This window comes from Helicoverpa armigera, chromosome 1 (genome assembly GCF_030705265.1).
Source record: "Helicoverpa armigera isolate CAAS_96S chromosome 1, ASM3070526v1, whole genome shotgun sequence".
NCBI lineage: Eukaryota > Metazoa > Arthropoda > Insecta > Lepidoptera > Noctuidae > Helicoverpa > Helicoverpa armigera.
The window spans coordinates 2,364,090-2,390,178 of NC_087120.1; the positions used below are offsets into that span (position 1 = coordinate 2,364,090).

At 36.4% G+C, this 26,089-nt stretch overlaps 1 protein-coding gene and 1 long non-coding RNA gene across 2 annotated transcripts in view; one reads left to right on the forward strand and one right to left on the reverse strand.

The window, feature by feature from the left end:
* The window catches only part of LOC110377566 (plexin domain-containing protein 2), a 55,472-nt gene that overhangs the window by 24,267 nt on the left and 5,116 nt on the right, over positions 1–26,089 (forward strand). The window contains exons 3-9 of the mRNA XM_064037214.1: positions 11,674–11,826; positions 14,889–14,959; positions 15,266–15,394; positions 16,187–16,379; positions 17,342–17,548; positions 18,106–18,257; positions 22,558–22,630. Of these exons, the coding sequence (XP_063893284.1) occupies positions 11,674–11,826; positions 14,889–14,959; positions 15,266–15,394; positions 16,187–16,379; positions 17,342–17,548; positions 18,106–18,257; positions 22,558–22,630 (978 nt within the window). The remainder of the gene's footprint in view (positions 1–11,673; positions 11,827–14,888; positions 14,960–15,265; positions 15,395–16,186; positions 16,380–17,341; positions 17,549–18,105; positions 18,258–22,557; positions 22,631–26,089) is intronic.
* LOC135117637 (uncharacterized) lies at positions 23,857–26,057 on the reverse strand. The gene is made up of 3 exons (XR_010277025.1): positions 25,521–26,057; positions 25,332–25,411; positions 23,857–24,689 (listed from the first exon to the last, which is right to left on the reverse strand). It is a non-coding gene; the product is annotated as an uncharacterized LOC135117637 (long non-coding RNA).

A 26,089-nucleotide genomic window follows, 5' to 3' on the forward strand; every position in this document is an offset into this window, starting at 1 on the left:
TATGGTGCGCAGACTACGAAGATACCATTATGCCTACATATGTATGTATGTAGCGATCACAGAGGTAGGAAAGATAGCGGAGATGTCATTAGGAAGGCAGGCCAGGCCTTCTTGTAGGTCACAGTCACGTACGGTAAGGGAGATCAGTTACTAGGCGTTAGTGGTTCCTTGTCAAATCAAAACCACTTTTTCTTGATTGATTGGTGATGTTATTTTGAAAATAATAGGCGGGTTCCTACAATTTGGGTAAGGTCGGACGCTAGTAACGTTTCTCGTCCTTCGAAAACGCACTTGGCGCGCTACTTTCTTAAAAGATTTGCGTTATGACATCTCCGCTAGTCATTTTGTTCTCTATGGTAGCGACAGATTGCAAGTCGCTCACAGCCATCGTAAAAACCCGTTAGCATCGATTGGCTATGATATAACCAGCTGAGAGTGTTATTCCAAGCGTTTTTCCTTGACTCGTATGGAAGATTTGCATTATACATGCTATCAAACTAACTTGGAGCATTGTACGTGTGGATAGGGGATAATAAGCCAATTAAGTAGACAGCTAATATTAAATAATTATATTTAATTTGCTGTGCTAATGATATCTTACAAAAAAGATAGAAAAGATAAATCTCACAACGATGACGTAAACATAAATGACGCAGAACTGATAAAAAATGGAACAGAATTTGCATGAAATTATCTGCAATGTAACTCAACAGGAATTAGAGGATATGGTGAAATTGTTGGTCTTACTTACTTGAATACAACAAACTTGTCAGAAGCTAGAATAAAATTTCGTTTTTAACCAACTTTTCTAACAGACGTATTTAATGAGATTTTTGTTACTAACATAAATCCATGATTTACCATAGAGGACTTTATTTTTGTTTGAGTGACTCACTTTTCATATTTATGGTGCCTTCTCATCTCGTCCGGGGGTCTGATGATAGAAATCCTGGGAAATCGGAGGATCACTCTATAAATGTAGGCATGAATCGGCTACAACTTGACACTCAGGTTTTTTTCGTCCTTTAGAGCGATGCACCCGTGAATGCAGTCGGGTTAACTTAATTTTTTACAGACTGTTTTTTTACCCTTATGTGAAATCTGGCTACAAATAATCAAAAGCGTTTAGTCTGGTTAGCACAGTTCACCCTAATCCTATCAGCGCATTTTAAACAACGGAATGGCAAACGGCCACCTTCATCACATGTTTTTACATCATGATTCTGTATGACTGTCCATTCTCCGAGCCTTTTTCCCTACTATATTGGGGTCGGCTTCCAGTCTAACCGGATTCAGCTGAGTACCAGTGCTTTACAAGAAGCGACTGCCTATCTGACCTCCTCAACCCAGTTACCCGGGCAACCCGATACCCCTTGGTTAGACTGGCGTCAGACTTACTGGCTTCTGACTACCCGTAACGACTGTCAAGGATGTTCAATGACAGGGACCTACAGTTTAACGTGCCATCCGAAACACAGTCAACTGTATGACTGTATGTATGAATGACTGTATGTAGAAAAAATGCAATTAAAAATAAATAAAATAAAAAACCGATCAGCTATCGAATGGGTGCTGAAAGCTATCAATACGTATATTGTACATAGCTGGTAATCCGCCGACCTTCACAGACGACATCACGGTCAACGCATCGCCTGAGCCAAACCAGTCTCGAATATTCTCTTATTAATAACTTTCGTATGCTTTAACATATCTGTTCATTATTTTATTAAGCGAACAAGAAATTAATGCGGTGTAGATCGATATATTATTTGACACGCTCCTTTTTTTTCTGCTTGAGAACACGCCTTTACCTAACAGTGGGATCTGACTAGTGTTGCAAAAAAAACGTTTTTTTTCTAGTGTGAAAAAAAACCAGATAAAAAACTGTTTTTTTTCTGGGCCTTGTTTTTTTCAAGAGTATAATAACTCTAAAATTGTTAGGGCATTTACCGTTAAAGATTAATACTTAAAGTTACATAATAGAGTCTTAGGTTTATTCTTGAATCTACGGTACTTTTCTGATAAAACAGAACCAAATTTCATGAAAATATTGGCAACATTCATTGATATTAACTCAACGAAAGGGAAATTTTGAAAATTGAACTAAAAAGTAGGCTAGAAAAAAAAACAAATTTAGAAAAAAAACAATGATGCAAAGTTTTTTTTCATGTTTTTTTTCAATAAAGTGAAAAAAAACAAATCGTTTTTTTTTTCATTTTACATCACTAGATCTGACATCAGTCTTTAGGGGTTTGCCCGGGTAAATGGATTTAGGAGGTCAGATAGGCAGTCGCTCCTGGTAAAACAGTGGTACTGAGCTACTAAATGCTAGTTAGACTGGTAACCGACCCCAACATAGTTGATGATGAGTGGGATAGGCTATCTTATGAATATGTTTTTTAATACAGCCATTTAATGTCTTCTTTTGTGTTTCTTTTTTATTCCATAACATTGCGAAATACTTGCCGATAAAACTTGAAAATGAAACATAAACTTGAACATGATAAAACTTGATAACTTTTTTTATACGTGTAGCTTTTACAATGACTCACAATCAAATTGTTATTTTTATAGTTATTTGAATTAGTCATGTCATGACTGCAAGTCAACCAATTTATTAGGTTAATCGAAGATTAAGTGACCACTGAACAGTCTATTTTGGACCTGCCTAACATCCCGGTTTTCCTCATATATTAGGCTTTGAAAAGCAAAACTGCATTATGCGTCGTCAGACTTTCGATCAACGGGACAATATTTTGCAGGACTGACTATAATTTTTATTCGTTTGTACCCTTAAACTGGCTTCGAAACCACTGAACCGATTTGAAAAATTCTTTCACTGTTGGTCAAGCTACATTATCCAAGACCTTAATAGCCTATATTTTATCCGAGTACTGTAAGAATTTCCCGAGAGATAAATTGCGAGGAAACAGCTGGTACAATAAATGTTTTATTTCGTTTTCCCGTAACAATGTGTAAACAGCAACTGTACATAATTGTAGACTATATTACTTATATGTCCAGCTGTTTTGAAAATTCTTATTAGCTCTTATGTTTTGTCTTTGCAATGTTATTAATGTTCTGAATAAATGAAAAATGTTTGCGGCTAATAACTTCAATAAAACTGCCTGTTGCAAAGAGTTCCGTATCTTTAGAAAAATCACGTTTCTTTAGGCCTCCTAAAATATTTATGCCATTGTAGTTTTCAGTATTTGTTATTATAGCGGCAATAATAATACCTGCATACCCATAAAAAAACTTATAATGCAATATTTCTTATAATGTATAAAATGAAAATGGCTCTTAAAAGCATTTATCACTAACATCGGACTTTGATCCTTCGTTTTTCGATTGAATCGCCATCAACGAATCAATCACGAAACGGGATCGCGACCGAACAACGAATAGCGTTTGATTTTCGAACGCTCTACAAACTTGACCTGCGCCTACGCAGCGCTTGTGCTCAATTGGCGAAGGCACGAATATGTATGCACGCATATCTCCAAACTAAGTGGTTGGGGTCACTGATCAGTAGCCACTTTAATTTGTTTGTACATATGAGCAACTTCTTCTTTATTCTTATCAAGTGAGCTGCAGGTTTACGATAAGATCCAATCAAATTAAAGCTCTCTTAAATCTATTGCCAACACTTCTTATCTTGTTGATAAAGAAATAGTCAGCAATAGATATAAAGAAGCTTTAATTTATCTTTCTGCAAGTGACGGATAATCACCTAACAAGCCCCTGTCAAAGTTTTCTCAAAGCCTGATGGCGTTTGACGTGGAATTATAATAATGACAGCTACTGAGTCATCTACTGAACATCGCCTTCTTCAGGTCATCAAGTCGTTTAATTATGAACCATCACAGCTTGTGACAGATTCAATTAAAATGCGTGAAGATTATGAACCATATTGTTGGCTGACGACTGTCACATTCAATTGTCAATTTTAACCCTTTTGCACCCACGTGGGATTTTGATAAAGAATGTCAGAATTGAGATGGCCTCAGTACTTCATGTTGTAATGCAAGACAACGTGGTCTGCCGATTAATCCTGTAAGGCTCAGTGTAGGTTGGTAACTCTTTATAAATTGATCTGTACAAATCTTATAAAACTGAAGAGTTTGTTTGAACGCGCTAATCTCAGGAAATACTGGTCCGATTTGAAAAATTATTTCAGTGTTAGATAGCCCATTTGACGAGAAAGCCTGTAGCGACTTTTAATCCGTGTTCGTGCAGAAGTTCCCACGGGATGCGGGTGAAACCGCTTTCACAAGCTAGTTTATTATAAGACTGTTGTGTCATATCACGTTTCATACTGGAACGTATTTAGATATTTGTCAAGCTTACACTCAGGAAGTATTTTTAAAGATCAGAAGTAAAAAGTACTGGCCAGGCTGAACCAAAAGCACAGTCGTTGTATAAAATATGTTTTGAAAGACGGTACATAAAAGCAAAGAGCTACCTGATAAGTCAGTCTGGCTACCATCTCGTCTGCATGACCAATATTTTTATACCCTTGCTATTTTTAGTCAGCCTGATCCGGCTTTTGAGTAAACCAGTTCCATTTTTCAAAATATTGAGACCTTCATACATAATTTTATTGAAATGAGACGAGGGGTTTTCATATCTTGCTTGAGAGTGACGGAATAGAGACCTGTGCACCTGTGTTTGCGTCGTGTCGACTGATTTCGTTAGAGAACCTCCGAAATTGGTGTGGACTTTGTTGTTCCTTGCGCACGTTATTGTTGATACAACTGGTTAATTTTTTTTAATATATGGAACTTGTGACGATACAAAATTAAACTTACTTTATATTGATATAGTAGACTTATCTTCAATGTTAGTTTTGTTTTACTAACTACTTCTCTAACTGCCGTTCCCAATATTTGGTCGGTCTATCTGTTTTGTTTATAGTCTGGTCTATTTGCTTTATAGAGATAGAATTTTTTCATTAGGTACCCCATAACAAGTTATGACAAAATTCTATCTCTAGTAAGCAAAACAATAGATGAATAGATTATACATGTTCCAATGTGTTCTTATCCTAAAGGTCATTCTGAGTTACAAGTTGCCAGTTCAAGCGCCCATTAACGACTCCCGGCCATTTTCCTCAATTGATTCTTACAAGTAACGGGGTTCGTTTACAGCAGAAACGTGTTTCGCCATTTTGTCTCATTAGTTGTCATAAGAACCGGAATGTTTAGCTACTAATATTTTATTAATACATAATATGTATACTAGGTAATATTAGCTGCCTAGATGAATTAAAATAATCTATTTTAAAATCTTGTTAGTCATGCGTCGTCGTCACAGCCTAAAAACGTTCAATTGCTGGACATTGGACAAAGGCCTCCCTCAAGCTGGGAGGTTTTAGTCTTTCTCATCGCACTGACCATGAATAGAGATAATTTTAGTATTTTCCTAAGTATCAGTCTATCCTATCACTAGGTTAAAGCATGACAGTTGAAATTTTCTCCGACAATTTGTTTCTGGGACTGCTGTAATCAAAAACAGGATATGATAATTATTTGAGGGGGTCTCCCAATCATCAAACTGGTATTTTAGACAGAATCGAGTTTCGCATTGAGGGATTCCCCCACTAGATAAACAAGTGTCCTTTAACTAGAATTTTTATTTACATTTTACTTTCATAAGTGCGCTTGTAAAGGCCTAAATGAAATAAATGATTTGACTTTGACAACTGCGATTGTTTCTCTTATCCATTCAGTTAATTAATTGGAGTTTTTCATAAATATATTTTCAAGACTGCAAGACTCTGTACCCTCAAATAAAATAAAATCATTGCGATTACAATGAAAAGTTCATATAATATCGTGACCGTATCGTACAAAGTATTAGCCGACTCTATTGAATGAATGATCTTCCATTGTCGGTCAATTTGTTTGTACGCCTTTAGATTCATATAATAACAAAGATGGGAATATTTACGGACGCGTACTTATTTCTATCAATATTTTTATTCTTACGCTACCTATTATTCCGCGTCCCGAGTTAACTGCTTCGGTTAGCTAGATGGTGACAAAAACTATTCTATGTTCTTCTCCCGGGTCTAAGCTTCAATCTTCCCCCTTCAATTTTCAGCTTGAAACGGTTCAGCCATTTTTGAGTTATAACTAATGTAACTATTGCGATTTTTTGTATAATTACACTAGCTTTTGCCCGCGACTTCGTTCGCGTGGAATAGTGACTTCCAGCAGATTTTTTGATTGACCAATAGATGGCGCTATATGTCCGGAATAAATTATATTTTTTATTTTTTGTAATACAAACTATCCTATGTCCTTTCTCAAGTTCCAAACTATGTCTGTACCAAATTTCACATAAATCGGTTCAGTAGTTTAAGCGTGAAGAAAAGACAGACAGACAGACAGACAGAGTTACTTTCACATTTATAATATTAGTAAGGATTTTATTACAAAACCATCAATCGATTGTTGTTTACAAGATGTTTAAATATCAGTTTTCTACATAGTTTCCTTTTTTGTAAACAAACTGAGTAGCTAAGGTGGTTGAGTAAACAAATACGTGCCGAGTTAAACAACGGACGGTCATGTGATAAATGGCATACTTTGATTATACTGCAGGAAATATTACCATCAATGTAAATACTCGCTTTGAATTCCTTCCTTTAACTAGATAAAAAAATAGCCAATATACAGGCTATTTTTTAGGCTAGTTTAATGTATCAAAAAAGCTGCGTAAAACTTACACATTGGATAACTAACGGCATTTCCCCATATTCTATCTATGTATTTGTTGAATGGCTTACAAATGTTGTCACATTCCTATCTCTAATAAGCAAAACAATGGATAGATAGCATATTGGGGAACGGTGTTATAAGGTTTATTCTTATTTAGTAGTAAATAGTTCAGTATTTTTTTAACAGCAGTAACGAGACTGAGCACGCAATTAACAAGCGTATTAATTGAATTGCCTGATTTATACATATTGCGTGCATGAATTTAATACATTCGTAGAAGCCCTTTGTTCTGGCTGGCCCTAATGTTCGTAACTAAGTAATTGATGTTAAAGGTTTCTAATGCGTGGCAAACTTGTGTTTGTAGCTTAATATCTTAGACTATGTAACTAGCTGGAGGCGAAACACTCTTCCCGGGTGCATAGGCTATATTTTATTCTCGTAAAGGCAGTAGTGCCCACGGGAGGCGAGTGAAACCGCGGGTAATCGGCAGTCAAAAATGTAAAAAGATGTAACAAAAGCCATCGGCAAACGTTTCAATATTTATTTAAAATAAGCATTCGCAGAAGTAAAGTTATTTTTATTATAATTGTGATGAAATAATTTAATGAATCATCCTTTATCTGTAGCACTTAAAATACAAAACAAACATTTTTTATACATTGCGTAAATTACTCTTTTAAGAATTAGTACAGTGTCTGACTGTATTGAGAAGGTCAGATGAGAGACAGTTGCTCCATTTAAAATGCTGGTACTACGATTAGGCTGGAACCTTTTTTTTACGACGTCAAAGACCATCAAATACCCCTCCCGCTGTGGGTTAGCAGCGGTGAGGGAGGTTCAGACTCTTACTGACTAAACACCGTCGTGTTCCGCCGTAGGCTTTTTCGTCGTAGGTACCAGGGCTGCGGTAACTCTTTCGAACAATCCTGCAGTCCCGGCAGACCATGGCCCTGCTGGGCCCCCCCGCTGGGGTACTAGGCTGGAACCTGACTCCAACATAGTTGGGAGAAGGGTAGGCAGATAATGAGAGCATATAAAAACATAAATTTATATTGAACTTCTTTAAGCAAGTTTGAATTTCATTACTCGCATTAAAAGGATTGATCCTTTTAATGCGAGTAATGAAATTACAATAGTCATTGTTCGTTGAAGAATGGGCTGTATTTCATTGTCAATGAAAACGCTCTACGTAGATTTGTTTATTAGCTTACTTTTATTTAATCCTTACTTCCTGATTATGGTTATATTGTAATTGTAAAAGGCACTCGGGTCGTCACACTTTCAGGTCAAAACTTGACAGCTAGAACTGAAAGATCATACGGTCTAGAGTTTAAGAAAGGGCATAGACTTAAGTTAATTCTGGTGTGAAATGCTTGCCTACTAACAATAATTTACATGAAATATCATGAGAACTTTTTAATTCACTTCTTGAACGGAATGAGCGTGCAAAAAAAATAGAATTCTGGTGACGTAATTCATTAATATTTAATCAACAATATTTATCTCGTATATTAATTAAAATATATTTTGTTATTTCCATGTTTTGCATAATAAACCTGAAACTAAAATTGTAAACGTACACATTTCAATCAAAGTCGTTTATCGCAACATGCCGCATCGCGCTAAACTCTAAGCAAATGTTTAGAAGACGGAAAGGTCAACAGTACCGACCTTGGATGACGTAGAAGGAAAAAATGCTAAACAATGCGCTCAATTGCTTTTCTATTGTAAATCGCTACTTAGTTGTTTACAAAGAAAATTTTACTAATTTGACTCATTTCTTATTTTCTTCAATAACATTTATGATTTAATGAAATGATGTAATTAAGACGTCATGCTGTTTCGTGGAATTCAACTATGTAATCTTCTTATATATAAAAATGAATCGCAAAATGTGTTGGTAAGCGTATAACTCAACAACGCCTGGACCAATTTGGCTAATTCTTTTTTTGTTGTGTTTGTTATTGTCAGGAGAAGGTTTTTATGAAAAAAAAATAGGGTAAAGTAGAGAAGTCAGTTGACGGGAGCGAAGCCGCGGGCAAAAGCTAGTACATAATAATTTATGTGTGGACAGAATAAATAGAGCCAAAGATAAAAAGACTAACAGATTTTGGTACAAGATCATAAAATTTTCTTGTACTCCTTCTTTGCATTTGGGAACTGAATGTACAAAAATAGTGCATGTCAAAAACATTACATAGTCTAGTCGAAAGCTCCGTACATCATTTGTTATCCATGCTGCACTTACATTACATTTACGTACGTCCATACATTTAGTTGGGGCCACCACAATGCCCACAAAAGCTTGAATGGCATCCTACAGTCCTACACCAATATGACACGTGATCATTAGTTCACCAACATCACATTTAGGGACGGCATCACCCGGTAACCGAACCGTGACTCTATTGTCTACGGCGGACGGAATAGTAGCCGTATCGTGTCTATGTCGACATAGCTTTCTGTTATAACCATAATCTATACGTGCTTTTATACTAATATAATAGGGAGGAAACATCTTTTAGCTAGCGGACCTACAGAACCGATTTGAAAAATTCTCTCTCTGTTAAGCTACACTATCCTTGATTAAAATCATCGGCAAGGTAATTGAGCCCTGACGTTCACCTGCGCAGATATGATTTATTGGTTTATTGTCATAAGTGTACGGTGCGCAAAGCTATCCTCACTTTTCCGCCGAGAGCTCATTATCCGTGCCGATAACTATAACTTAGGCTATATTTTATGCTGGTATGAGAAGAAGTTTCCCAGGGATGCTGGGGAAAACAGCTATCAATACAGAGAGAGAGAGTACAGTGGTTATCAAATAAATCTGAAGTCATTTGACTTCTCACGCCTGTGTACTGTCTTGTTTGTACATTTTGGCCACCGTAAAGTCATAACGAAACCCTGTTGCAAAGAATTAAAACAACTGGTTGTCGTAATAACCACAAATGAATAATTATATAAAATGTTATAAGTAAATATTGCACCCTATGTCAAGTTAGGTAAATGCAGAACAAAGTTTACTCTTGACTCATGATCAAAAGCCTTCTTGGAATTGATGCGCAAAGTAAAATATATTACATGAAATGGTTATACAAACTTATTTTGTTTATTTGCACAAATATTTAATGAAGTTGTAATGAAGTTATGCTTGTAGGTACAAGTTAGGAACGATTTATTCTTGAAATCAGCTATACTTATAAGAGGAGAGTTTATTTGCAAGTAACGAACGATAGATTATTGAAATCAGATATACTAATTTGAGGTCAAAGACCTTTGTACATGGATTCAGCGTGACAGAAGGAGATAGTGCTATACACCTCCTGTGGGCTAAAAAGAGAAGGTAGTATGTTTTTAGTACCATCATTAAATATAGATACTATCTTGATAGTCACCTGTCAATTATAATATTTATATGCTGTTGTTTTTCGTATAATGATGGAAAAATAATTTTACGGGATAAGTTTTGTTAACTTCTTGTGTTTGTAATTTACAATAACAACGAAGAGTTTTTGAAAAAACCCATGAAATGAAAGATAAAATACATTTTATTAATTAGGTTAATACGTGTTGTTATTAACAGTTAAGTTCTGTTTTTTTCTTAGTAGAAAGAGTTGAATATTGAAAACAGATTTTTGAAGTGAGCGAAGATTAGCTTGGTTAGGCTATAAGTGTAAGAAACTACGTAATATCCATGTACATAATACAGATGCAAGAAGTAGTTCTTTTAAACTATGAGTCATGCTGCAAGTCGTCGTAAATATCATAATAACCGCAGAGATCGGTCATCTTATATACTACATTGAGATAAAAGTAGTTAATCGCTCGCAGTCTACGTAGTTTTAACTAAAGACATTTTTATTTGGAGACTACAACGTTAGTTTTCATGTATTTTTAGATGCATTACTAATGTTATGATTGGGAAAATATGAGTATGTTTGGTATCATACAAAGTCGGTTTTTCTGTTCCTATACCTATCCGTTTTTTATGTTATTTTCTGTCCCTTTGTACCGACTTACATGCCGTTTTTTTATCAAATAGAGTGTTTCAAGTGTTCTACATCTATAATAACATACATTAAATAGTGGGGAAATACTGTTATCCCGTGCGAAGCTTGGGCGGGTCGCTAATTCACTATAAAACGATTGAACGAATTTTCATAAAACCTAGGAAAATACACAGTGTTCCATTGCTGAGCATATTCAGTATTTACATGAGCAACGATCATTGAACTTTCCTTTAACGATGTCTGTCTCTAGGTCTTGTCTTACCATCACTTCAAGCCCATTTATTTATTTTATCTTTTCCCTGCAATTCTGCATTATACAGCGATATTTTGTGTGCATTGCTTGCAAGTGAGCGAAAATATACCACCTACGCTAATGGCGATTATGTCAGCCAGGATGTTAGTGGAATTCCTGCTTAAATGTTAGTCTGCCGTTGATAGCTAAAGCTGTGCGCGTTTTATATGTCTTACTATTTTTTAACACATTTTTACGCTAAGATCTTTATTTTATGAACGAGTACCTACCCTTAGATAGTGCATACTCTTAATATGAAGGAAAGCTCTGAGCGAAGTGACTGATGCTAATATTCGTCAATTTCTAATTAGATCCAATACTTACAGTTGAAAAAAGTATTCATAAGGCTGCCTGCCCAAGACTATTAGTAGGACAGTATTTTGTTCTTGATAGGGTTTTTTTGCCGATTTTTTCTAGGATGTGGTTGTTGCACAATTGTGCTATCAATGTGTTCTATTTTAAGTCTACAAAAATCGGTCACCGATTATCGGACAGTCTAATGCGATATCCATAGAAGGTTGATTACCTTGATTAGGATACGTGATTTTAAGTTATTTGCTCTCGTAAAATGTGATTGTTTTTTTTTTGGAAATAAATTATTTGATTTGATAAGTCAATATGTATTTATTTCTGTTCTCGACAGATGCAGCTGCGGCCACGGTGATGTCCGTAACACAAATCCCGCTGCTGGGTGTCAACGGCTCCGGGATTCTTCACGTGAACCTCACGGGACATATTCCCGGGAACCTGACGGACTCACTGCCTAAAGTCAGTGACCCCATCGTGCCTGATGACAGTGAGTGTCTACTAAATTATAATCATCATCATCCTCCTGCCCTTTTCTCAATTTTACTTAGGTTCGGTGCAGCATATTTTCTTCTTCCATATTCTTCTATCAGCCGTCATCTGACAAGTACGCTAGTTCTTTCTAGCCATGTATTATACCTAATATCATTGCTTTTAAGTAACCTTGTGTTTTCGTCCCGCTTTCACACTAATACTTCTGACAGCGGTAGCCAAGGGCCTGAAAAATGGTTCAATCCAGGAGCGGAAAGTAGTTCCCTCTGGATCCTCTGGCCAGTTATTAATATTTCCTTGGAATTTTCTCTCTGTATGTACCTGGATATATAGTCTACGTCAGTCGGGAATTTTAGGGTAGCATAGCTTCCTAACAGAGAAAGAATCTTTCATATCGGTTCAGTAGTTTCAGAGTCCTTACTACAACTAAACAACTGTTATATAGGTACTTACAGATTGTTGTTATTCAAAGCAGTGAAAGTGGAATTGGCCTTGTTAATAGTTTGATTGATTTATGTTTCATAATATTTTCATTACTTAGTAACAATGTAAAATTATGAGTTTCTTTTCAGTCAGTAAATGATCACTGATAGTGTTTATCAACTTATTTTATGGATATGATAGCTGATCCTAACCTAAAGTTGGGGCAAAGCTTTAAATATATTCTTTCACCAAAAGTCGATCTGGGTCATTATAACCCCCTCTATACACTAAATACTGCTTTTTCAAAGAATTTTTATCCCCTCTGCCTAAGCCTTTACCCCTGTCGACTGCCAGTCTAACCACTAGCAACTGTGCTGAGTAGGTACCAGTGGTTTACAAGGAGCGACTGCCTATCTGACCTCCTAAACCCACTTACTTGGGCATCCCTTACTTCGAGTAAGACGTAATAGTTCTACAGGATAAAGACAAGAAATTGTTGAGAACTAAAAAAAAAACTCGAACTAAAAAACGTTTATTCAAATTAGTCTCATAAATCAGCACGTTTAGATTGTCAAAAACAAAAGACAGCCCCCAAAACGCTCACCCTTCACCACTTCCTATGTGTTTTTGCTGGGAAGAAGAAGTGGCGCAACAAACTCCCCAGCAACACATGTCTCGTCTATTAGGATAGAAGAACCAGATTTATAAAGACTGTTACTGTTACAGTCTTATTATCGTCCCACTGCTGGGCACAGGACTCCTCTCACGCGGAGAAGGTTTGAGCATTAATAACCACGCTTGCTCAATGCGGGTTGGTGATTGCAAACTTTATAGTCCAGGTTTCCTCAAGATGTTTTCCTTCACCTTTTTATCAGCCATTGGTGTCTAAGATATACTTAGAAAGTACGTACAAACTTAGAAAAGTTGCATTGGTACTTGCCTGACCTGGAATCGAACCCGCACCCATACTTGAGAGGTTGGTTCTTTACCCACAAGGCCACCACGACTACTTATAAAGACCAGATACTGAAATATAATGTTCAAATTCAATGATTTTTCCAATTCAAAACATAATTGAAGGCTACTTATTCAGTCGATAAAAAGTGAAATCAGGCTTTCTCGACGTGATGTGGAAAATTGGCTGATTAGCAACGGTAGCTATAGCGACAGCAATCAGAATTCAATAGATCTGATTATACTTTGATTTGTTGGTCTTAAGGTAGGAAGATAATAGTGGATGGTTTAATTCCTTCTGTCTAGCCTTTTCCTAACATGTTGGGGACAGCCTGGATGTAGGGTCAACATCATCATCATCCTCCGAGCCTTTTTCCCAACTATGTATGTTGGGGTCGGCTTCCAGTCTAACCGGCTGCAGCTGAGTACCAGTGCTTTACAAGGAGCGTATGCCTATTTGATCTCCCCAACCCAGTTAACCCGGGCAACTTAATACTCCTTGGTTAGACTGGTGTCAGACTTACTGGCTTCTGACTACCCGTAACTGCCAAGGATGTTTAATGACAGCATTTTAGGGTAACTACAGAAAAACAATGATTAAATTGTAACGAGTATCTAAATGGCAATTGGGGAATCCATATGAAGATACTTCTAATTTGATTCTTGTTTGTTTGCGGCTACATATCTATAGCTAAGCACATGTCTAATCAATGAGGAATTAAAAGATGAGATTCTTCTACGTCAAATACGTACCTGATCAAAACAGTCAGTTAAGAGTGAACTAACGAGGCGTTTGGGTTCCTTGAGACGTTTTTCGAAGATTTTTGGTTCTACAAAAGTGGGCGGGTTCCAAAATACCCATTTTGGTAACGTTTATATCACCGCTCGTCGTATTTTATTCTCCATGCGCCTAAGTCGTATTTAATGTAGTACTTAGTCGGGAATAAAGAGCGAAACAAATGAATTATATACGAGCATACCACACGCTTAAATAGGCGAATGAGACACGCCTCATTTGAATACCTTATTAATTGCTCTTAACATATGCGATATGACGTCATAAGGAACTAAATAAGAAGTTTGTATTCTATACTAATATAGTAAAGAGGAAACAAATATTGTTTAAAGAGTCTAGCCTCTCCCGGGTTCACGCTACCTCCTTTCTAAATTTCAACTTAAACGGTTCAGCCATTCTTGAGTTATCAACTAGTGTAACAAACATAACTTTCTTTTTTTTATATACATAGATCTTTTATAGATATAGAAGATTAGTTCTTACACATTATGCAGATTTATATAGCAACCGTGTAGTTTGTGTAAACAAAATGGCGTCTGGCATCTAGCCAGACCATCGAAGAGATGTATTAATGTGTGAAAATAAATTGTTATATGTAGTGCAACGGAATGTCATGATTTAGCGGAAAATTGTCGGCTTGATACGCAAATTTTGATGTTTATGAAATGAGAGTATGGTATAAAAAGTACTCACGATTTTTTTGCTTGTTTCTTTGTTTGTACCTTAAGGTTTCGATACTGAAATGATTTGAAAAACTTTCACTGTTTGACAGCCACACTATCCCCGAGTTACAAAGGCTTTTGAGTTAACTTGAAGAATTTCCTTCCTTCAGCTAGTTTTTTCTAAATTACATTGATATTCATTCATTTATCTTTTTTTTTCTTCAGATTTCACCGATATCTTCAAAGAAACGCCTGAGAGGATCAAATCGGAGGAGAACCTCGCTAATTTGACCTACGTAAGTTTTTATTGATTTTGGGTTTATTAGTTTGCTATGGCGACTTGGTTGGAGGTGCATCAAATATGCTATTAAATAGACCATATAAGACCAAATGGAGCCTCATAGGTAATCAGCTGATTGGAAAAAGCTGGGTATTTAAGAACCAGTGTTTTACATAAAGTGACTGCCTATCTGACATCCACAACCAAGTTACCCTTCAACTTAATAACCCTTGATAAAATGTAACTAACATATTTAAAAATGAATAAATAAACATATCATATCGTGTTAGACTGTAACTAATAAAACGGCATATAATTCCAGGATCACCACAACTTCTACAACAGTTCGTTCATCGGCAACCAGGATTACTTCAGAGAGTACTGGGCTAATATCACCATCAACAAGGCCGAAGTACATCAGGTGCTCAGCAACTCGCATAGGCGGGCCACGGTCAGTGTGTTCTCATATTTATTTAATTTAATAGCTTTCCCTCAGTTTCAGAAAGCTCCATTAAAATTAAAGCTTCATTAAATCTATTGCTGACACTTTTTATCTTAATGACAAAGAAAGAGTCAGCAATAGATTTAAAGAAGCTTTAAGTTTTTACAGTGGTTCATTTGCATCTTGTCCAAACAGCTTCATATGACAGCCTTTAGCCTACCTCTATACGTGGGCTAGACAACCTTGAAAGAATTTTTCAAATTCAGTTCCTGAGATTAGTGCGTCCAAGCAATAAACAAATGAATGATGACAGATATTGGACCCAAACTGGCATGCCTGTATCTTAGCAAGATTGCCTGGATGATGCAAATGAGCCTTATTTCGATACCAACTGTTACCCATGATTTCTTCAGCGTCCCAAGGGAAATACTTTCCACTTCCCACATGGATAAAAGGCCTAATCATGCAGATGATTATCAGATAATGTCATTTCTTCAGAGCGGTCTGAAAATAAAAACTTTTTGAAGGTCAAGTTAACAAATGACAGCGATATATGACACTAGCTCCCGCCCGCGGCTTCTCCCTCGTAGAGTTCGGTTGTATCGCGTTTCCAACAGAATTCTTCAAAAGTCCGGGATAAAAACTATCCTATTTTCTTTCTCAAGGTCAACTCTGTCTCTGTACCAAATTTTATTAAAATCAGTTCAGTGGCTTACACGTGAAAGCGTAACAGACGGACAGACAGAGTTACTTTCGCATTTATAATATTTGTAAGGATTCTAACATTTATTTTTCCTACAGTCAATCCAGCTAAGCTTCGACTTCCCATTCTACGGGCACAACATTCGTAACGTGACCGTAGCCACTGGCGGCTTCATATACACTGGCGAGCATGTTCACAACTGGCTGGCAGCGACACAATACATCGCGCCACTCATGGGCAACTTTGACACAACTCTCACTAATGATAGCAAGATCAAACTTTATGATGATGGTGAGTATTATAGTTATACTAGCTTCCGCCAGCGGCTTCGCCCGCGTGGTGTGTTGGTAAAAAGTAGCCTACGTGTTAATCCAGGTTATCACCTATCTACAAACCAAATATCAATCAAATCGGTCCAGGTGTTTTTGTGTTTGAATAACAATCATACATCCATACATTCTCACAAACTTTCACATTTATAATATACTAGCTTTAGCCCGCGACTTCGTTCGCGTGGAATAGTGGCATCCGGCTGATTTTTGGTTTGAACAATAGATGTCGCTATATGTCCGGAATAAATTGTATTTTTTTGTAATAAAAACTATCCTATGTCCTTCTCCTGGCTCTAAACTACCTCCCTGCCAGTTTTCAGCTAAATCGGTTCAGCCGTTCTTGAGTTATAAGTGGTGTAACTTACACGACTTTCTTTTATATATATATATATAGAAGAAGTAGGATATAAGTAGGATTATCTGTCTAGCCTCTTCCTTACTATTTTGAGGTTGGATTTAAGTAAGTGGGTGCAGCTGAGTACCAGTGTTTTGCATGGAGTGACTGCCTATCTGACCTCCTCAACCTAGTTACCCAGGCAACCCCCCAGGTTGACTGATGTTGATGAAGTTGCAATTATGTTGTGACGCTTGTTTTCCAACTTTGACACAACGCTGACGAATAACAATAGGTTCAAACTGTATGTATAAAACTATTTGTTTCATACTATTAGAGTCCCTCATTATTATTATAATTGGCTGCAGTGCCTATCTGACCTCCTCAACCCAGTTACCCAGGCAACCTAGTACCGGTACAATACTATTAGAGTCCCTACAATCACTATATTCGTGGTGGTATACACTTTTTTGTACTTTAATCAAACAACTAATATAATGCTTTAAATACCTATTTCATTAATACAGATGTTTAACAAATTCCCGCACAACTTTGTATACTAACATTTACATTAAAAACAATTCCAGGTGAGAAGTTCTCCGCATTCTGGGAGAACGTGACCCTTCAAGAGAACACGACGAAGAAGTTCACGTTCGCGGTCACTCTGTATAAGAACGGCGACATCATATTCGCGTACAAAGACATACCGATCGATGTGCAGGAGATCAACGATACTGAACACCCTGTGAAAGTCGGCATCAGTGATGCTTACCTTACTGATAAAATTGTTTTCTGTAAGTAATAGTAACCTTTTTTTTAAAGACGTCTAAAATCATCAAAATAAATGACACCTCCCCTTTTCCCGCGTAGATTTCGGTTATATCGCGTTTCCAAGAGAATTCTTCAAAAGTCCGGGATAAAAACTATCCTATGTCCTTTCTAAAGGTCGGTTTGTTGATTGGCTTACAAGTAATGTCACATTCTTATCTCTAATAAGCAAAACAATGGATAGATAGCATATTGGGAAACGGCGTTAAAAAGTTATAGACTAACTAGCTTCCGCACGCGGCTTCGCCCGCGTAGTGTTCCGTTATATGGTGTTTCAAAGAGAATCCTTAAAAAGTCCGGGATGAAAACTATCCTATGTCCTTTCTCAAAGACAGCTCTATCTCTGTATCAAATTTTATTAAAATCAGTTCAGTGGTTTAGACGTGAAAATGTAACAGACAGACAGACAGAGTTGCTCTCGCATTTGTAATATTAGTAGGGATGATTTTTTCGTTTCTCTATGATTTTTAGATAATATTTTATCTATAACACAATAAATAACATATCTCTACAATATTTTCAGACGTTCGCCGCAAGACGATCTATGAGTACCACCGCGTGTCTTTCAAGGACCATTTGATCACGAACAACACCATTTTGAAGATGACTGCCTTACCGACATGCTTGCAGTACGATAGCTGCGACTCCTGCCTCAACCATGATACTGGGTTCAATGTGAGTATCTTTTTAGGGTTCCGTACCCAGTCACGAAAGTCGTCTTTGGTCCCCTCTCTAAAAGGCAGAAGACGGCGCAAACGCTGAGGTTTTTAGTGTGTGCAAGCCCTACATAATCTCACCGTCTCCCCGGGCGGTGTGTGTATGCGTCAGGCATTTTCCTCAGCTGAAACAAATAAAAAAAGGGTTCCGTACCCAAAGAGTAAAACGGGACCCTATTGTTTTCGCCGTCCGTCTGTCACCAGGTTGATCTTATGAATCGTAATAGTTAGAGAGTTGAAATTTTCACAGATGATGTATTATTGTTGGCGTTATAACAATGAATATTGAAAACTAGAACTAAATACATATTTTGAGGGGCTCCCATACAACAAACGTGATTTTTTTTGCCCATTTTATAAATAATGGTAAGGAACCCTTCGTACGCGAGTCCGACTCGAATTGGCCGGTTTTTTGCTTAGCTTTATTGTAGCATAGGTTTGTTCGAAAGAGTATCAGTTTTCTACATGAAAGTAGTGGTGGCCTAGTTGGTAAAGAATCAATTTATCAAGTACTAGTTTTTGTCTGCGACTGCCTTCGCGTGGAATAGTGACTTCCGGTAGATTTTTGGTTTGACCAATAGATGGCGGTATATGTCTGGAATATATATTTTTTAATAAAAACTATTCTATGTCCTTTATCAAGCTTCAAACTATGTTTGTACCAAATTTCACACAAATGGATTCAGTAGTTTAGGCGTGAAGAAAAGACAGACAGATAGACGACAGAGTTACTTTCACGTTTATAATATTAGTTATACATAGAATAGAATAGAATATTTTTATTTTGCAAATATGGGTGTACAAAAGTTCTTATAATTATAAAGTTCAGCCATATTTTACCATTCGGCATGCAAACATTATTACCTACTATTATAAACATTATTACCTACTATTAATCTATTATTTATAATCACAATATTATATGAGATCGATTAACTTACTACTAATTTTACAATTAAACATTTATACATATAAATTATATTTTTTCTGCTAAGAAATTTGAAATGGTATAATAAATTTTATCATTTAAAAATTGGCGTAACTTACTCTTAAACAGTGGTGTGCTTAAGTCTTTCCAGGCATTTGGTAACTTATTGTATATCATTGGGGCCATGCAATAGATACTGTTGCGCTTTAGACTCGTTTGACACGACACAATGCATAATTTACTATTGTCTCGTCTATTCCTCGGACATACATCAGATAGCCGTTGGAAACGAGACGGATTTTGTTTAACAAACATAGCTACTTCGAAGATATAGATACATGGAAGTGTCAGGATTTTGTATTGCTTAAAATAGGGCACACAACTGTCTGTACTTTTGAGCTTAAACATGGATCTAAGGCACCTTTTCTGAGCCTTAAAAGCTATGTCTCGATCAGTCGAGTTCCCCCAGAAAATGACTCCGTACCTTAAATGGGACTCAACTATTCCATAGTAAGCCGTAAGTAGCGCTTTCTCATTCACTATGGAGGACAATCTATACAAAACAAAGGCGGAAGAGCTCAGTTTTTTACACAACATATCTACATGTGCCTTCCAATTCAAACTAAAATCTATTTGCAGTCCTAAAAATTTTGTATCACCCGCTTCCTCAATATTATTGTTTTTGTAATGTATGTGCAGAGTACTTCCTCCAGGAGTTCGCTGTCTAAAGTGCATTACCTTTGTCTTACTTAAATTTATATTTAAATTATTTTTGTCCAACCATCTAATTATTGAGTCAAGTGTGTTGTTAATATAATTTTCGTATGTGCTTATGCTTTTACAAGGGATCGTTACTGTGCTATCATCTGCAAACATTGTTATAGGTTGTTCAAGGGATAACGGCATGTCATTCACATATAGTATGAACAAAAATGGTCCCATAACGCTTCCCTGTGGTACGCCGAATGAAATTTTACGTTCACTTGATCTGACTATCTCTTCATGCTTATTGACTACATTAATGCGGCTAACTTCAGTAATTTGTGTTCTGTTTTCTAAATATGACTTAATAAGTTTGAGCACATTGCCTCTAATACCATAATTTTCTAATTTATTGAGTAGCGTATTATAATGGACATAATCGAAAGCCTGAGTCATGTCGCAGAATAAAGCACAAATAGGGTTTCGTCTATCCATGTTACTAATAATATTATTTAAAAAGTCAAAGATAGCCATGTTAATGGTTCGGTGATGTCTGAATCCTTTTTGTTCTTCACAAAGTATATCGTATTTCTCCATGTAATTATACAATTCTTTATAAATGTATTTCTCAAATATCTTTGATATAACCGGTATAAGTGATATTGGTCTATAATACTCCATCAATTCCTTGTCTTCTTTTTTAAATAGAGGTTTAATTATTGAAGTTTTTAATCCATCTGGATATACGCCCGCAAGAATGATAAGGTTGAGTATGTGACTGAGATGCCCGCTTATCTCAGCTGAAGCGATTTTAATATTTGTGTGGTAATACCATCATTGCCTACGCTGCTAGTGTTTTTTAATGACATTATTATTTTATACATGTCTTGTGGCGTGCTAGGGGCTAAAAACATAGAATTTTGTGAGGATGACATGCATACTTTCGGATTACAATCATACCATAATGACAAAATATGACTAGTAACTAGAAGATGTTAATGTGTATACCCTACGGGTGTTGGTAGAACAAAACTCCAGTAACTTCGTAGCTAATAGGTATAATAGTGGGCTGTATAGATTACAACACTTAGGAATGCCCGAATTAACAAATTATAAGAAAATGTAAGTGCGCGCTCGGTACGGTGGACGATGACGCAGTGCTTCTTGTGACGGTCCCTGCGCCCTCGGCTCCGCCCGCGGTCACCCGGCCAACGTGATGTTCTCAACTTCTCCCGGCGTTGAAGATGGACGATCTTCAAGGATTAAACTGGAAGAGGATTTAGCTAATATGAATAGATTCTGTTCACAAGCTATATCCAACTACGTAATAGAAGGGTGTCAAGGAAATAAAACATCCGAAAGCGTTCACGGTATATTGGCGACTAAATACAATTACATGAAATGCGGGCGCAGCCACATCGCTGCACAGTAACACATACATAACATAATCTTATAGGTCAAAAGTACAATGTGTGCGTAGCCTACAGTAACCTCCCCCTTAAGAAAAAAAATAATAATTGAATATAGGTATAGGTTTACATTACATTTGCAACAATTAATACATGTTTACGGAAATATTGCTTGAAATATAACATCAAAAAATATACACAAGGTAGTATAAGTATACATAGGTGTTTCATATGGTGTTATAAGCGCATCGCACTATACCTCTCTTCGTCTTCACGTCCGCTACTCGGCTTATGCCGTCTCTCCCGGCTATCAGCCGTACGATACGACCGAGTGGCCACATCAATGTGGAATCTGTTGCTCCTTGAGTACCACCATGGCTCCTTCCTCAGAGACCAAGAAAACACTGGAAAGAAGACTTGAACAGCTTCCTCTCGGACTGGCTACAAACAGCGATGGATAGAGAAAAATGCAAGGCTATAGATAGGGAAAGCCTTTGCCCAGCAGTGGTACAGCATAGGTTAATAAAAAAAAACCGGCCAAGTGCGAGTCGGACTCGTGCACGAAGGGTTCCGTAAATTACAGTTAAATCAACCTATCTCAAAAACTATAAGAGATACTTTGATCAAACCAAAAATCGTTGAAAGAGTTAATTAGCATGCATCACCTCTATTTTTTTTAGAATTTTATACCCCGTAGTTATAAAAATAGAGGGGGGGGGACATACTTTTTACCACTTTGAGAGCTGATATCTCAAAAACCGTTCACTTTAAGAAAAATGTTTTTTAGAAAACTTTATATCATTTTAAAAGACCTTTCCATTGATACCCCACACGGGTATGTACATCGAAAAAAAAAATTTCATCCCTCAGTTACATGTATGGGGGGCCCCACCCCCAATTCTTTTTTTTACTATTTAGTGTCATATTTTTGTAGCGGTTCATACAACACATATTCCCATCAAATTTCATCACTGTAGTACTTATAGTTTCCGAGTAAATCGGCTGTGACAGACGGACAGACGGACAGACGGACATGACGAAACTATAAGGGTTCCGTTTTTGCCATTTTGGCTACGGAACCCTAAAAAAGCTCCATGAAAATCAGTTGCGCAGTTTTGAAGATTTAAGCGTACAAAGGAACATATGAACAAAAAAAGCGACTTTGTTTTATACTATGTAATGAGTGATGAATAATAATATGTTGTGTTTTACATTTACAGTGCACGTGGTGTCCGCAGATACAGAAATGTTCCAGTGGGACAGATAGGAACAAACAAGATTGGTTGTTAAGAAGTAAGTACTTAAAAAGAAAGCGTATTTGTTTAAAGCTTTCAAAAATTGATGTAATTGTGGCATCACCACTCTTTCTTTCTTCAGTGAATTTAAGTTGCTGTACAACTAGCTTCCGCCCGCGGCTTCGCCCGCGTGGAGTTCGGTTATATTGCGTTTCCAAGAGAATTCTTCAAAAGTCCGGGATGAAAACTATCCTATGTTCTTTCTCAAGGTCAACTCTATCTCTGTATCAAATTTTATTAAAAATCAGTTCAGTGGTTTAGACGTGAAAGCGTTACAGACAGGCAGACAGGTAGACAGATTTACTTTCGCATTTATAATATTAGTAGGGATGTACAGTACAAGCTACTTTGCCATAAAACTTTTATACGAATCTGTTTTTCCACTCATTCAGCATTATATTGAACATGTTCAGAATAACACTTCGAACAACATATTGTACCTACTGTTCATTTATTTATTATTTATTAGCTTCACCCACAGCATATAGCATAGTGTTTACAGTCCACTTCATTTTAAGTACCTTAAGTTAAATCCTAAAAACAACCTAATATATTTTAAGACTGCGCCGAGCGAACACAGCGCGCGGAAAATAGGTATTTACTGCGGCGCGCTAGTTGTGTGCGTCGTTACGCACACAACGACAAGTTCGCTCGGTGGCCGCTTGCGTTGCATGGCAGAAGTGAGTAAGTCAGAATTTTTAGAATTTGAGTGACTGAGTGTAACTTAGAGTTTTTAAATTTTGAGTGTATTGAGTGAATTGAAAAGACGAATAATGAATATTTTGACGGTTCTGTGTAGGTACATAAATCCGATTAATAAAACTAATCCTGTTAATATTATGAACGTGAAAGTTTGTTTGGATGAATTTTTGTTACTCTTTCACACGAAAACTACTGAACGGATTTGAATGATATGATGAAAAAAAGACGAAGTTTTTGGATTTTTCGAAAATCACCTCCCAAGTTACTGTAATAGGATACAGTTATCGGCACGGATATTGGGCTATGACCTTCACCTGCGCAGAAGCGATTTATTGGTTTATTGCCTTATGTGTACAGTGCGCAAAGCGATCCCCACTCTTCCGCCGAGAACCGTGCCGTGCCGATAACTATATTCAAGTTTAAAAGGGTAGATCTTTAACCGCTGAACGTACGAACGAACGGTTTGGTAGGTGAGTAAGTAGGTAAGATATATGGGTAGGTTGTTGTAATAAAACCAATCTGTAATAAAAAAATCTTTAATTTAACCTGACGTAAAACAACTTGATAAGAATTTTACAAAAACATACTTAAAGCGCAGAAACGTGGTTAATTTATTATACAGGTTGTACCGAAGAGTTGTAGTTTTTTTTAATAAAAATTGAGAAATCAAAGGCATTAATTAATTTCAGAAAAAATAATGTTGATTTTCCAAATTTGTCATCAGCTGACCAAAATTTGTGTGAGAATACATAAAAAGAAACTGTAAAAGACACAAGAATGTATCAACCTCATTCAAAAAATATAATAGTTATTTCCAACCACAAAGATAGGTTATACAAAAAAAATGCACATTTGCATCTCGGACTGAAGACTGAACTTAACTTACGAATGTTGGTGCATAATTTAAGAATGTATTCATGTGATTTATGACGATAATTTTCGTTTATCTTTTTGATTGATTGCATCAAGAATATATTTAGGTTCCCTGATATCCATTTGCCTATCTAACCGAGAATCAAGAATTTCAGGCAGTAAGCAATCAAAATAAAAAGCTTTCAATTTCTCTTCCATTTTACACCAAAATTCTTTATCTTCCTCAATTAGTTCAACCTTCATGTCTACTTCAGTCCAAACGGCAAATATACATGTTTTTCTTTGTGTAATGTGAAGTTGTCCTTGTGCTTGGAAGTACCAATCATGATTTTTATTTAGATTGATATTACCTTCCTTGTCTCTTTTCCAAAAAATAATTTTCTTTTCTCTTATGCCATCGTCAACACTCATGTCTCTGGCTGAATAAGGACAGTTAATTTCCACAATTTTGTCCTCTTCTACAATACCATCCGGACTTGCTCCTAAAAATGGTAAAAGATTTTAAAACTTATGTCAGATTCGCAATCGCGACCCCCAAAAACCTATGACGTGATACCCATATCGAATGTTTGACAAAAACTAGCATCCGCCATCTTGAATTTTAAAATTAATGTCAGATTTGCAATCACCGCCCCCAAAAACCTATTACACGATACCCATATCGAATATTTGACAAAAACTAGCATCCGCCATCTTGAATTTTAAAATTGATGTCAGATTTGCAATCGCCGCCCCTAAGAACCCATTACACGATACCCATATCGAATATTTGACAAAAACTAGCATCCGCCATCTTGAATTTTAAAATTAATATCAGATTTGTAATCACCGCCCCCAAGAACCTATTACATGATACCCATATCGAATATTTGACAAAAACTAGCATCCGCCATCTTGAATTTTAAAATTGATGTCAGATTTGCAATCGCCGCCCCCAAGAACCTATTACACGATACCCATATCGAATATTTGACAAAAACTAGCATCCGCCATCTTGAATTTTAAAATTGATGTCAGATTTGCAATCGCCACCCCCAAAAACCTATTACACGATACCCATATCGAATATTTGACAAAAATTGAAGAAAAGATTATATCCGTTATAAAAAAAAAGAAATACGTACTTTTTCCGAGAACATTTTTTTTTCGTAAATTAGCGCCAACTTTCTTCTTATAATTTTTTTCCTTAAGCTTTCCCATTTTACTAAAACAACATTTTAAAAAATGTTACAAAAATATGCTTTGAATAGTATAAATAAAACATAGATATGCACAATATAATAACAACTCAAAAAACAAAAAATATGACTTACCTTATTCAACAGTTTGCGTTTGCGTTTGGCAAGGTATAAGTACACAATAGATCGCGAAGTATCGTTATCGGCGCGTCGCTTCCCGATGAGACGTGACCACTCTCCGAGCTCTCGTGGACGACTGAACTTTCGGCCGGTGTACGTTGCGTATGATTCAAAACAGGGCGCGCAGCGGCCCAATTTTAAACAAAATAATGTCTAAAATAACCAAGCTACATTTTCGAAAATTTTAAAACGACAAATTGTAGTATGATTATTATAGATTGATATGCATTAAAGTTTGTGAAAAATTGTAACAGTTTACTATCAAAATTCAACTAAATACGAACGTGCTATTTTAAGATTTTTGTCCATGTTTACACATTTTTGTTATTTTAACTAGACAATAATTATAATTTTTGCCAACGATGAATTGTAAACACAGTCATTGTGGTGCTCAATACATATTTTTTATGGTAATTTTGATAATAGTATTGGTGATATCCCTTTAACTGTGACGGCCGTTTTGTATTATTTTGCACGACGCAGTCTTAAAATTGTCCACACATAAATATATAATTTTTGTTACA